The sequence below is a fragment of the Rhinolophus sinicus genome, linkage group LG10 (genome assembly GCF_036562045.2).
Source record: "Rhinolophus sinicus isolate RSC01 linkage group LG10, ASM3656204v1, whole genome shotgun sequence".
Classification (NCBI taxonomy): domain Eukaryota; kingdom Metazoa; phylum Chordata; class Mammalia; order Chiroptera; family Rhinolophidae; genus Rhinolophus; species Rhinolophus sinicus.
The window spans coordinates 51,437,985-51,450,994 of NC_133759.1; the positions used below are offsets into that span (position 1 = coordinate 51,437,985).

At 35.0% G+C, this 13,010-nt stretch overlaps 1 protein-coding gene across 1 annotated transcript in view; it reads left to right on the forward strand.

Annotated features, from left to right (window-relative positions):
- Window positions 1–13,010, forward strand: part of APPL1 (adaptor protein, phosphotyrosine interacting with PH domain and leucine zipper 1) — a 33,431-nt gene that overhangs the window by 1,971 nt on the left and 18,450 nt on the right. Inside the window, exons 2-7 of the mRNA XM_019724191.2 lie at window positions 2,943–3,041; window positions 4,302–4,361; window positions 4,885–4,956; window positions 7,978–8,065; window positions 9,500–9,541; window positions 10,116–10,174. Of these exons, the coding sequence (XP_019579750.2) occupies window positions 2,943–3,041; window positions 4,302–4,361; window positions 4,885–4,956; window positions 7,978–8,065; window positions 9,500–9,541; window positions 10,116–10,174 (420 nt within the window). The remainder of the gene's footprint in view (window positions 1–2,942; window positions 3,042–4,301; window positions 4,362–4,884; window positions 4,957–7,977; window positions 8,066–9,499; window positions 9,542–10,115; window positions 10,175–13,010) is intronic.

Below are 13,010 nucleotides of genomic sequence, written 5' to 3' on the forward strand. Positions count from 1 at the left end.
TTTCAAGCTTTTAAAAAATTTTTTCCCAAATTTTGTTTTATTTTTTAAAAGTAGTTTCAGGTGTAGATTGGGGGATGGGGATTATCACTTTGTGAGGATATAAGGGTTTTAATCTTTACTGCTACTTAGTCTCTTCTGCTTTAGGGCAAGTCACTCCTCAGAACCACAGCTGTTATGGATAGTAAGTGTTTTTATTCTTGTACCTGATTATAAAAATAATTTGCTTCAGAAAAATTGGAAGCATAGAAAGGAAAGCACAGTTACCAGCCATGCATCCAGCAGCAAACCCTGTTTACAGTTTGCTTTCTTTTTCCAGTTTTTTTTCCTCCTACACATTTTAAAGTAATTGAGATTACATTGTGCACCCAATTTTTATTTGGCTTTAACTTCATGTTATAGCTTAAATATCTTCACAGGTTATTACTACATTCTGAATAAAAGAATTTAAAGGCTGCATATTTCCTTAACTGACTTAACAGTTGTCCTATTGACTTAGAATTTTCCCCAAATTTTGCTTTTATATATAGGGTTGAGATTCATGCTTTTGGGCACAAGTATTTGTTCTCGTTTGGACTGTTTAGGATAGAGTCCAAGAAGTCAAGTAACAAAGAATATGGAAACTTTTAAAGCTCTTGATATACATGAATTTTTATTAGATCATTTGATCCTAATAGTTTTTTTTTTTCTGATCCTAATCATTTTTATATAGCCTGTGTAAAAACGTTAGAGCCTGAGAGTCATGAAAAAGTATCCTGAATTCCAGTAATCCTTTTTCAGTTTTGATTTATAGTAACTAAGTATTAAAATAGGGGGGAATTTGCAAGTTCAAATCCAGCTGATCAAATATAAACCTGTTTAAAATTATCTTGCCCAAACCACACCATTCTGCATACGATCATTTGTTGAGGCAAAAAAATCTTAAGACTACACTAGATACTTTGTCCGTGCTTATATATTGTTTTGAAAATCAGAACCAAAATGAAACTTCCTAATTAGTAGGAGCAGATATGACCTTTAAAAGAATAAGTGATTTTATGTGTAGACAAATATCAATACTTCATCCATGCTAGAACTGGGAAGACAAACTCCAATCCCAAATGGAGGCTTCTTTCTTTGGCATAATATGAAATACTCATAGATTATGACACACACTTTTCCCCCCCACATTTTAAACGTCTCTGTCTGTCACTGAGATGTCCCTTACAGTTGCTGGTGTTCTACTTGTAGCTGCCTGAAATATACACTCTTGGTTCTTTCTCCTAGTGGCATGACTGACCAAGTGCAACTCAGTGTTCTGGCCAACAAATCAATTTAACAACTACTTGAAGGATTATCAGCCCTGTTTCTTGTCTGAAAATGTTCCTTTGACACCTGGTGAAGTGAAGCAAGTGCCACCATCAAAACTTGCTGAATGGGTATCTAATGGCAATGGTTCATAAGAAAATATTGGTGACAGAAGTGGAGCACTTTTAAGAAATATTTGTCACCTCATGGTACAGAATAATATTGGATGAGAAAACATGGATATTGATGACTCTTGTATGAAAAAGTGACTCATAAAAATTGAACTCTGAAGAAATTCTAGGATTATGTTAAATTTATACTTCTTGGGTTTTCATTTTTATGTTTATATGAACTTTACATATAAAATTCTATCGAGGTCTGTTTCCATACATTTAAAGTAAAAAGTTTAAGACCTAAGAAAACCTTAGATCATTGCTTAATTGCTAGCATTGTTTGGTTTGTTTTATTAGTATAAAAATGGTGAAGCTCACAGTGGATGCCATCATAGATTCAATGAGATGGTTCTACATTGATTGTATTTTTGTAAGTTGCTAACTTGAAACAGTCATTATACAGTATTGAACTTGCTATTATTAGTTTTAAATAGGGAACCTGTTTCAATCCTGTTTAATTTAAGATCTTTTGAATTTAATTCCACTATAGGTTTTTGCATAAACGTAATCTTTAAATTAGAATGATAATTTTTTGGGGAAAAAATAAAACTAAATGGCAGATTTTTCTTAAGAATGGCACTAGCCAAACAAGATTTCTTGATGCTTTCTTTTTCATGTCTTAAGATAACACTGGGGAATGGGAGTGGGACACTAGAGCTAAAATTAAAAGATTCTGTCAGATCTAAATCTCTGGGGCATCGGAAGTAGGGAACTGAGAACATGGATTTCATATACTGGCATAAAGAATTTGTGCTTTTTATTTTTTTTTTAAACCATATTGACTTAGCTTCCTCTTTTCAAAAGAGGAAGCTAAGGAGTAAGTTGATTTTTAAAAATTAGCTTTTAAGATTGAGGCATATTTTTACCTGTGCATCTTTTTTATTGACAGTCTTAACATTACAAGTTTTTTTCCCCTTAAGATAATTTTTACATGCTCATTAAAAAAAAAAAAAAAAAGCCTAACAATATAGAAATGTAAGAAGAAAAAATAACCCCAAATTTTGCACTCAGAAGAACCACACTTAACATTTTATAGGCCATGTTGGGGAAGAGCACTATGGTACTAGTTTGGATTAGGATGGGGAGAGCTGTGTCACTACTAGAAGTTACCATGGAGAAAAAGAAATAATCATGCTAAGTTATTCTGAAATAAGACATTTAAAATACACATGGAATATGTTAATTTAGACTTGAACATTTCTGTTGATTTGTTCTTAGTTTAATTACAGACTTTTTAATTCATAAAAATAGACCTTTGTTTTTCCTTCTAAAATTTGTGTGATGTATTTGGAAAATCCCTGTTTTAATGAAGTGAAATTAAGAACAAAAATCCTGATATCTTGTCATTGCTATCAAAAGAGAGAAAATAGATTAAAATTTAGAATAATTACAGCTCTAATATCCTAGGATTTTTCCTTTAGAAAAAAAAATTCCATCTGAATTATATAATGCTTAACATAAACTTACTGCTTTTGTTTTATATAGACAAGATCTTTACTGGGTGTATTTGAAGAAGATGCTACAGCTATTTCCAACTATATGAACCAGTTATATCAAGCTATGCATCGGATTTATGATGCACAGGTAAAAAGCATAAAGGCTGACTGAAATGTTATTTAAAAATTAATCTTTAGGCCCATGAGGACAGAGAGAGTGTCTTTCCTGGTGCCTAGTCCTATCTGGGGCTCATAGTAATAAATATTTGTTGAATTGATGAAAGAACATTAAGTATTTTGTATTACAGAGCTCACATTTCAATTACTAATGTATAGTTCCTAGTATTGTAAAAGTGATGAAGATTGAAGCATCTGCCTCTCTTACCCAAACCCAGTGAGGGCTTTCTGATTAAAGCTTACTAATAGTGATCTTTGCCTAATGTTTGACCAAAACCCCATATTGTCACCCATATTTTCCCTAATCATGCTTTTAATCTTATGGAATATACCCCTTTTTGAGTGGAGGATTTGAAAAATAGTTTGCCTCTATCTAGTTAGTAGAAGATAATAAAAATTAGATGTAGTTCTGGGGCACAAAAGGTGAATTTAAGAAGATAGGTGTGATTAGATTTTTTGTTGTTGAACAAGAATAAGATTTGAGGGTATGTTTATGTAACTTAATTATAAGCCTTAACAACAACCTGGGTTTTATAATAACCTTTCTTTGGGATTAATTAAGTGTACATGTTTCATCATTTTCCCCTTCTAAATTTTCTCTCCTTTATGGAATTTTCCTTAAGTACTTAAAAGTTGTGATAGCTTTTTATTTGTTTTCCTGTGATAGGTCTGTCAAGATTTGGTTTCTGACCTCAGAGATTAATATGTAAAAGAAATGTTATTTTTGTCATTATATTCATCACTGAAAAAAAGCAACCCTTTAAATTAAAATGTATTTCCTTCACATGGCTATGTTGCTATATTTTATGATTAGGTTGATCACATTTTGGTTGTATGTTATTATTAGTAAAATGCTTATCATGGTCCATTAACAGCATCTAGAGAGGGATAATCAGTCTTCAGTTTAGACTCTTTTAAGATTTTTCTAAGATATGTACAGGTTACTTCTAGCTTTAAAGTTTTAACAGTATTTAATTTAATGCTTAGATTTTATTAGTTAAAAAAAGCACATACCTGAAACACTGCTGAATTCTTTGATGGTGTATATTTCATGGTTTGAGTTTCCCTTTAAAGTGCTTTACTGGTAGTTCCCTTTCCAGTGATTTAATGAGGGGTTTAGAGAACAGATTCAGTATTTTTGTTTAGTGATAAAAGTGATGTAGGTATTTTCAACTAAAACTTTTTTCTTATCAGTAATATTGTGTTAATTTGAATTAATCTTTTCCTGTAGAATGAATTAAGTGCAGCAACACACCTGACTTCAAAACTTTTAAAAGAATATGAAAAACAGGTACCATTTATGAGAATTTTAAAAGCATAATTTAAAACATGCAGTGATATTATGTATACCTATATACATAGAATTTCTCATCAAGAATCCTAAGGTTTTTTGAATCCACAGAAGGTAATTTTGATATGCTATTGAAATTCTATTATAGCACTTATATCTAATTTTAATGATTTAATGTTAGATACAGAGGTTATCTAATTTACCTCTCTTATTTATACAAAAGAAACTAATGCTTACTTAAGTTACAAAGCTGGTTATTAGAGAAATTAGAGCAAAACATCAAATCTTTGAACTTCTAGTATGGTATACCTTCCTATACACCATATTAATTGGTTGCTTTGCAAACATTTTCATTAATGTTTACTAGTTATATGAATTATACTATTTTATTAAAATGATATTTTTAGAGCTTATCAAAATTTTAGGAGTTTTCTGAAGTTATTTAAAAATGTAAATTATTATGTCATTTACAAAAGACGTGTCGCACTGGCCCATTGTATCATCTCTGTGTCTCACTTTTTAGCATTTTCCACTGGGGGGTGATGATGAAGTTATGAGCTCCACTTTGCAACAGTTTTCAAAAGTTATAGATGAGGTAACTGCTTATTTTATTTTGCTTGAATAAGTGGTATTATAATTAAGTTACTCTAGTTCTTTAGTTTTTATTGGGAACGTTTATGATTATATGAGTAAGTCTCTATTAATAAAATATTACTATTTAAGAAGGACCTTATTTCCACATCTTGGTGTCTGTCTGGTAAAAGCAATACTTTGTCTGATTGAAACAAGTTTTCCAGGAATAAACATACATAGATATGCTCTCTTAGTCCATGTAACATTCAGTCTTTCATTGTGTTATTTGATGTAGGCAGGGATAGAAGAGTTAAACTGTGATCTATACTTAAGCTCTTTATGGTTTCTCCCTTTGGCCATCAAGCAACATTTTAACCATTCAGTTCATTAATACTTCCATCCCAAATAGCCAATACCAACCTTTAATTTCTCCAACCAGTCATCAGAACAAATCATTAAAAAAATAACCTAGAATAAACGAATGGGACTGTATCAAACTAAAAAGCTTCTTCACAGCAAAAGAAACCATCAACAAAATAAAGAGGCAACCAACCGTATGGGAGCAGATTTTTGCAAACAACGCCTTCGATAAGGGGCTAATATCCAAAATATATAAGGAACTCATACAACTCAACAACAAAAAACCCAACAATCCAATTGAAAAATGGGCAGAGGACCTGAAGAGACATTTCTCCAAATGTCTCTCCAAAGAGGACATACAAATGGCCAATAGACATATGAAAAAATGCTCAACATCACTAATCATCAGAGAAATGCAAATAAAAACCATAATGAGATATCACCTCACCCCAGTCAGAATGGCTATCATCAACAAGACAAATAGTAACAAGTGTTGGAGAGGCTGTGGAGAAAAAAGAACCCTCATACACTGTTGGTGGGAATGCAGACTGGTGTAGCCGCTATGGAAGGCAGTGTGGAGGTTCCTCAAAAAACTACGAATAGAATTACCATATGACCCAGCAATCCCTCTCCTGGGTATCTACCCCAAAAATCTCAAAACATTTATCCATAAAGACATATGTATTCCGATGTTCATTGCAGTTTTATTTACGGTGGCCAAGACATGAAAACAACCAAAATGTCCTTTGATAGATAAATGGATAAAGAAGTTGTAGTATATATATATACACAATGGAATACTATTTGCCATAAGAAAAGATGAAATAGTACCATTTGCAACAACATGGATGGATCTTGAGATTATAATGCTAAGCAAAATAAGTCAGACAAAAAAAATAAGAGAACCATATGACTTCACTCTTATGTGGGATATAAAACTGAAAACAACAAAAGAACAAGACAAACAAATGAAGAAACAAAAACTTATAGACATAGACAATAGTTTAGTGGTTACCAGGGGGTAGGGGGGTTGTAGAAGAGGGTAAATGGGGTCTAATATATGGTGATGAAAGGAGAACTGACTGGGTAATGAACACACAGTATGATATATAGATGATGTATTACAGAATTGTACACCTGAAACCTATGTAACTTACTAACAGTTGTCACCCCAATAAACTTTAATTAAAAAAAAAAAAAAGACCTAAAAGTTAGGAGGAAAAGAGGTAGTGAGATGTTTGGAGAGTTCATAACTGTTCTCTACTAGTGCAGTGAAAGCTCTTCTTTTCACATGAGCCATTAGATAGTTCTGTCTTTTCTAGTCTCTTAACTGGAAAAGGAATTTTTTGAAATGTTTTAATAATTCATTATAGCAAAATATTGTCCCAGGAGATCGATATAAAGAAATATTTATAGGAAATTTTTTCTTGTGGTAAAATACCACAAGAAAACATAATATAATGTTTACCACTAGTGACATTTAGTACATTTGCAATGTGCAGCCATCACCATTGATGTTCTAGAACATTTTTACCATCATGCCAAAGAAAACCTTATGCCCATTAAGCCGTCACTCCCTACTCCTCCCTCCCCTCAGCTCCTGGCAGCCATAAATCTTTGTATGGATTTGCCTATTTGGGGTATTTCATATAAATAGACTCATACAATTTGTGGATGTTTGCATCTGTCTTCTTTCACCTAGCATAATGTTTTCAGGGTTGTAGCATATGTCAGAGTTTCACTTCTTCTTTTTGCTGAATAAAATTCCATTATATGAATATACTGCACTTTATTTATCCATTTATCAGTTGATGGACATTTTGGTTGTTTTCCACCGTTTAGCTAGTGTGAGTAGTACTACTCTGAGCATTCATGTGGTTTTTTGTTTTGTTTTGGGTTTTTTTAAAACACCAGTTTCAGTTGTTTTGGGTATATGCTCTGGAGTGGGATTGCTGGGTCATATGGTAATTTTATGTTTAACTTTTTAAGAAACCCCCAAATTGTTTTCCACAGCCTCTGCACAATTTTACATTCCCACCAGTTATGTATGAGGGTATCAGTTTCTCCACATTTTCACCAACACTTGTTTTCATTTATTTTTATTATAGCCATCTAAGTGGGTGTCAAGTGGTATCTCATAATAGTTCTGATGTGCATTTTCCTGATGGCTGGTGATCTCAAGCATCTTCTCCTGTGCTAATTGGCCATTTGTGTATCTTTGATGAAGTGTCTGTTTAGGTCTTTGCCCATTTTTTAAATTGGGTTGTTTGTCTCTTATTACTGAATTTAAGAGTTCTTTATTCTACATACAAGTTTCTTATCAGATACGAGTATGTGATTGGCAAATATTTTCTCCTATTCTGGGGATTATCTTTTTCCTTTCTTGATAGTGTCCTTTGATGCACAAGTTTTAATTTTGATGAAGTTCAATTTATATTTTCTCTTTTTGCTTGTGCTTTTGGTGTCATATCTGAGAAACCATTGCCACATCCTATGTTTTCTCCTAAGAGTTTTGAATGGAATTTTTTTACTATAATATTTTTTACTATATCACATAATGTTTTGTGTTCTCATATGTAAAATGTATCAACGCCTTTTTACTAGTTTTGTGTAATTTATATATCATGGGTTAAATATCTCTGTATAGTTAGTTATTTGGCTGTTTTGGTTTTTCTTTTCCTAGCTTAGCTCTTGTCATGCAGTTCTTTCAACGCAGCTCGCTGATGCCATGATGTTCCCCATTTCCCAGTTTAAAGAAAGAGATCTGAAAGGTATTGAAGTCCAGCTTATACTCTTTCATTAGCTGTTAGAAGATCAGTGCCTGTAAAATGCATATTACTCTATATTGTAACCATTTCTAAATACAGGTTGTGCCACTTTTACTTTAATTAGTCACTAAACATTTATAAGAGCTCCTGCTAGATGTTAGACTAGATGTCGAGGAATACTGATAGACTTCTCTTGAGAAAGCCTAGAGACGGAGAAGGGTAAAAAGATAATCATGATACTCTTATATTTAGGGAATGAGCAAGGTGTTGTGAGGGCTCAGAGGAGGGTGTCAGAAAGGCTTCACCAAGGATGTGACCTGAGCAGTGAACAATGAGGAGGAATTTGCCAGGAAAAAAAGTCATTCTATAAGAGGGACGAGGAAGCACAAAGGGATGGGCTGTAGAAATACATGGCTTGTTTTGAGAATGACAAGAACTTCAGTGTGGCTGCAATGTGGAATGTGTTGGGATGGCAGAAGACAAATCTAGATCATGCTAAAGACATTCAACTTGAGTTTATAAGCAAGGTCTTCAAGAAGCAGGGAAAGACAAACCTTTGTTTTTGGAGGGTGGAATAGAGTGGATTTGATGTCTAGGAGAAGGGATTGGGAAGGTGTGAGAATTCAGTGAGATACGGCCAAGGCCTGAACTGGGACAGTGGCACAGGAGATGGAGGTGTGTTTATGGGCTGGAGTGGCAGGAAATGGGGGTGCTGGCACATTTAGCAACCCACAACTTAGTAGTTTGTGGTAGTTTTTTTCCCCCCATTTAGGATTATTCAGTGATAAGATGAGAGTTTTATAGAATTGGCTCTGCTTTCTCATAATTTACAACCTCAGACAGTTATCCAGACTTTCTTATAGGATGTGGAGAAGAATAAAACATTGAACTAATGTGTCAGTGGATGGTAAAATATTTAAATTATACATGGAATAAAAACGAATGTACTTCAGAGATGGAGTTAATATTTGTGGTGGTAATCTTCAAGAATGGTCATTCCAGGGTCAAGAAATAAGGTCTCTTTTCTCAATCTTAGGGGACTGAATGTCATAATCTTATTAATAAAATGTTCTTTGTTTCTCATTCAGCATTTGAACTTATTAGAGTCAATCTCAAAAAATGAATTACGTAATAAGTTAGATGTTAGTACTGAGAATATTTGCATGTCATAGCATTTGTAGTGGTTTTAAGTTTGTTTATGTGTCACATTACTAATTTGTAGCAAGTAGATTTTCTGGAAATATAACTGTTGCTAATGATAGTAAATGTTCTGAAGACCCCCCTGAAACACAGAATAACTTTTTCACTTTGAATGCTGAAGTATGAAATATTATTTGGAGTTTTAATTATAGCTCAAATGTCAGTTACTGTTTTCTAAACAAAATTTAAGGTATTTCATAAGTATGTTACACTGAAATTATTCTTGAACTTTTCCAGAAATATTGACATTAAAGGAAGTGTTTCAGATTGCGAGTAATGGTAAGCTTTTAATACTTTACACATTTATTTCTTATAACGATGCATTTCTTTATCAACACAAATCTGTGGCCAGATTCTATGCAATAATTGAAAAAAACCTAATTAACCTAATTAAAAGTTTTGAGTGAATATTATTTAAATCAATATTGTTATTTAAGTTTATGCTACAGAAAAATTTAAAAGGCTATCAAATCAAATCTTGTGATTTGCTATCTTCATAATACCCAAAGAGGTAGTATAGTATTTTCCCTTCCTTGTTTTCCTGTATATTCCAAGTTTTCTTTAATGAACATTTGCTATTTTTGTACTAAAAATACTTTTAAAAACTTTTAGTGGATTCTAGTTTTCTTTGAATTAAATGTTTTTACCAATTTAATAACTAGAAACATACTTTAGGGGAAATTTGGGTAGGAGAACATTTGGCTGGAGTGATCATGTAGTAGGGAATTCTTACCTTGCTTTAGTACATTTGTTGAAAGATGCACATGTGAAGACCAGTTAATGCACATGTGAAAACTCAGCATGAGTTTTTCAAAGTACTATTGTGTTGTTAATAGTCACTTCTGTTTTCCAGATCATGATGCTGCAATTAACAGATATAGCCGATTGTCAAAAAAAAGGGAAAATGACAAGGTATGATACATACTTATTCCTTCAGTATCACAACAACTGTTTTCATTATGTGGTCTAGTTTTTCCTGTTTAAAAATAGTAGCCAGCACTTACTTTGTATGTTTTGCTGTATTGCCCTTAGTTTAATCTTTTCTTATAGTTATTTCAAAGCCTTTCTAATAATTGTTAATTATCAGACTATTAGTTATTGGCTCTTTAAACAAAATACTTTTCTGCTGACAGAATTTTATAAGTGAACATAACTATTCCAAAAATGTAACTGATGCCCCGTATATAACATTGCCACCTTTTGCTTTGTATTTTGATAACTTTGCATTTGTTGTTTTTATTTGACCATGTATGTATTCCAAAGTGTCTTCTGAGATAAAGTAGTTAAAAAGTTGAAATGTTGCGCACATAATTCAGTGAAATTCTGTTATGAAGACCTCCTCATTTACAGGAAAAAAGTGAAAAAAAAAATTTATATATATGTGTATATATTCAAGGAGTGACATCCAAAATTATTGCACTATATTTGAGGAGAAATGCTTTTTTTTTTTTCTTCAGGACTTTATTGGGGAACAGTGTGCACTTTCAGGACTTTTCTCCAAGTCAAGTTGTTGTCCTTTCAATCTTAGTTGTGGAGGGTTCTGTTCAGCTTCAAGTTGTTGTTCTTTCAGTCTTAGTTGTGGAGGGCGCAGCTTAGCTCCAGGTCCAGTTGCCATTGCTAGTTGCAGGGGGCACAGCCCACCATCCCTTGCGGGAGTCGAACCGGCAACCTTGTGGTTGACAGGACATGCTCCACCCAACTGAGCCATCCGGGAGCTCAGCAGCAGCTCAGCTCAAGGTGCCGTGTTCAATTTTAGTTGCAGGGGGCACTGCCCACCATCCCTTGCGGGAGTCGAGGAATTGAACTGACAACCTTGTGGTTGAGAGCCCGCGCTCCAACCAAGAACTGAGCCATCCGGGAGGCAGCTCAGCTCAAGGTGCCGTGTTCAATCTTAGTTGCAGGGGGCACTGCCCACCATCCCTTGCGGGACTCGAGGAATTGAACTGGCAACCTTGTGGTTGAGAGCCCACTGGCCCATGTGGGAATCGAACCGGCAGCCTTCGGAGTTAGGAGCATGGAGCTCTAACCACCTGAGCCACCGGGCCGGCCCCAGGGGAAATGCTTTTGAATAAAGAACAAAAACCAGAATGTTACCAAGTTCATCTGGATGCTCCTTAAGGTCATTTCTCTTTTAGCACCTACTCTAAGGCTTGATGAGTAGGCCTCCACTAGATGTTTGAGTGTCAGGTGATTTCTGTGCCTGGGAGTTGGTGTCTGTAGGCTAGGCTGCAGATGCTTGTAGGGACAGAGTGACCACTTGTGGGAATCCATGATTGGGTAGGATTTACTGGGCAATAGCTACTGTGACACAAAGGGAATGTTTCTCTCACAAAGTTCAGTACAGAGATCTTTCCGTGTCTAATTTTAGTTCACCGATTACTTGGTGCTATAAATAGTAATGAAATACATACATTTTGAGATGTACATTACTTGTTACCTTGCCTTAGAGAAGTAGTTAAAGACTCTATATATGAATTTTGGTATATTTTACATTGCCTCTGGCTGTTAAAGTATTTTAAAAAACATTCTTTTAACCAATTTAATTTCATTTAAAAAATTAATTGAGCACCTACTATATATTGGTACCATGGGGGAACAGTGTGAGTAGGCACCACTCCTGCCCTCAAGGAGTGGACAAACATTTATTGAAGGCTTCCTGTGTGAAGACATGTGACTGGACTAGATGCCAGAGTATAGGGATAAAGAGAATAATGGGTTAATACTGAGTTATGTGCAGTAATGTAATAGAAGGCTTAACAAAATGCTGAGAGAGCACACAGAGGGTAGCAGTGAACTTTGGTGAATCGAGAAAAGTTCCACTTTTAGAGATGACATTTGCATTGAAGATGATTGGGGAGAGGGCATTCCTGGAAGAAAGACAGCCTTTGCAGAAGTACATGGCAGAGTCTGAAGACTGTAAAGTTTTAAGAGCACTGGCTCAGAGTCAGACTGCTTGAGGACAAATCTCAGCTCTGCCACTTATTCTCCTGAGGTCACACACTGGTTACTTAATTTCAAGCCTTTATGCCTTTATCAAAAAAACTCAGTAGTTAATATGAAAAACTCAGTAGTTAATATAAACTCAGTATGGGAGGGCTCAGCAAAGGAACAATGGCACCTGTCAGGAGTTTAGTCCTAGAGAGAGCTGCCCCTCCAGCCTTTACCCTGAAGCCAGACAGTTCAGTTCTTCCCCGTATGTCCCTGGCACTCTTCAAGCTGCTGCCCCAGTGCTGGAGCTCAGAGTGCGTGAGTCTGTCGCAAGTGAGTCTGTGTGTGGACCCTTTAAGGAACACCTGGGATTCCAGTAGCCCTCCATCTCACTCAGGCAGAATTCTCGCTGATTTTCACAGCCAGATGTTGTGGGGAGTCCTCTTTCCACCACTGGTGGTCTGGGCTGGGAAGCCTGAAGTGGGGCTGGGGCCCCTCACTCCCCAGGGGGAACCTCTGCACTTGAGATGTCTCTCTTGTTTCTTAACTGCCACACATGGGTGTGGGACCAGCCCGTTTTGAGTCTGCCCCTCTGACCAGTCACTGCATGGCTTTTTTATATCCTTAGTTATAGGAGTTCTGTTCAGCTATTCTTCAGTTTGTTCTCAAGACTGGTTGTTCTGTAACTTGCATGTAATTTTGTGGGAGGAGGCGAGCATAGGGTTCACCTACTCTGCCATCTTGACCGGAAGTCTCCAGGATTTCTAATATCTAAGACAATAAGAAAGCTATGCACAATTGCTGTTACATACCTTTTTCT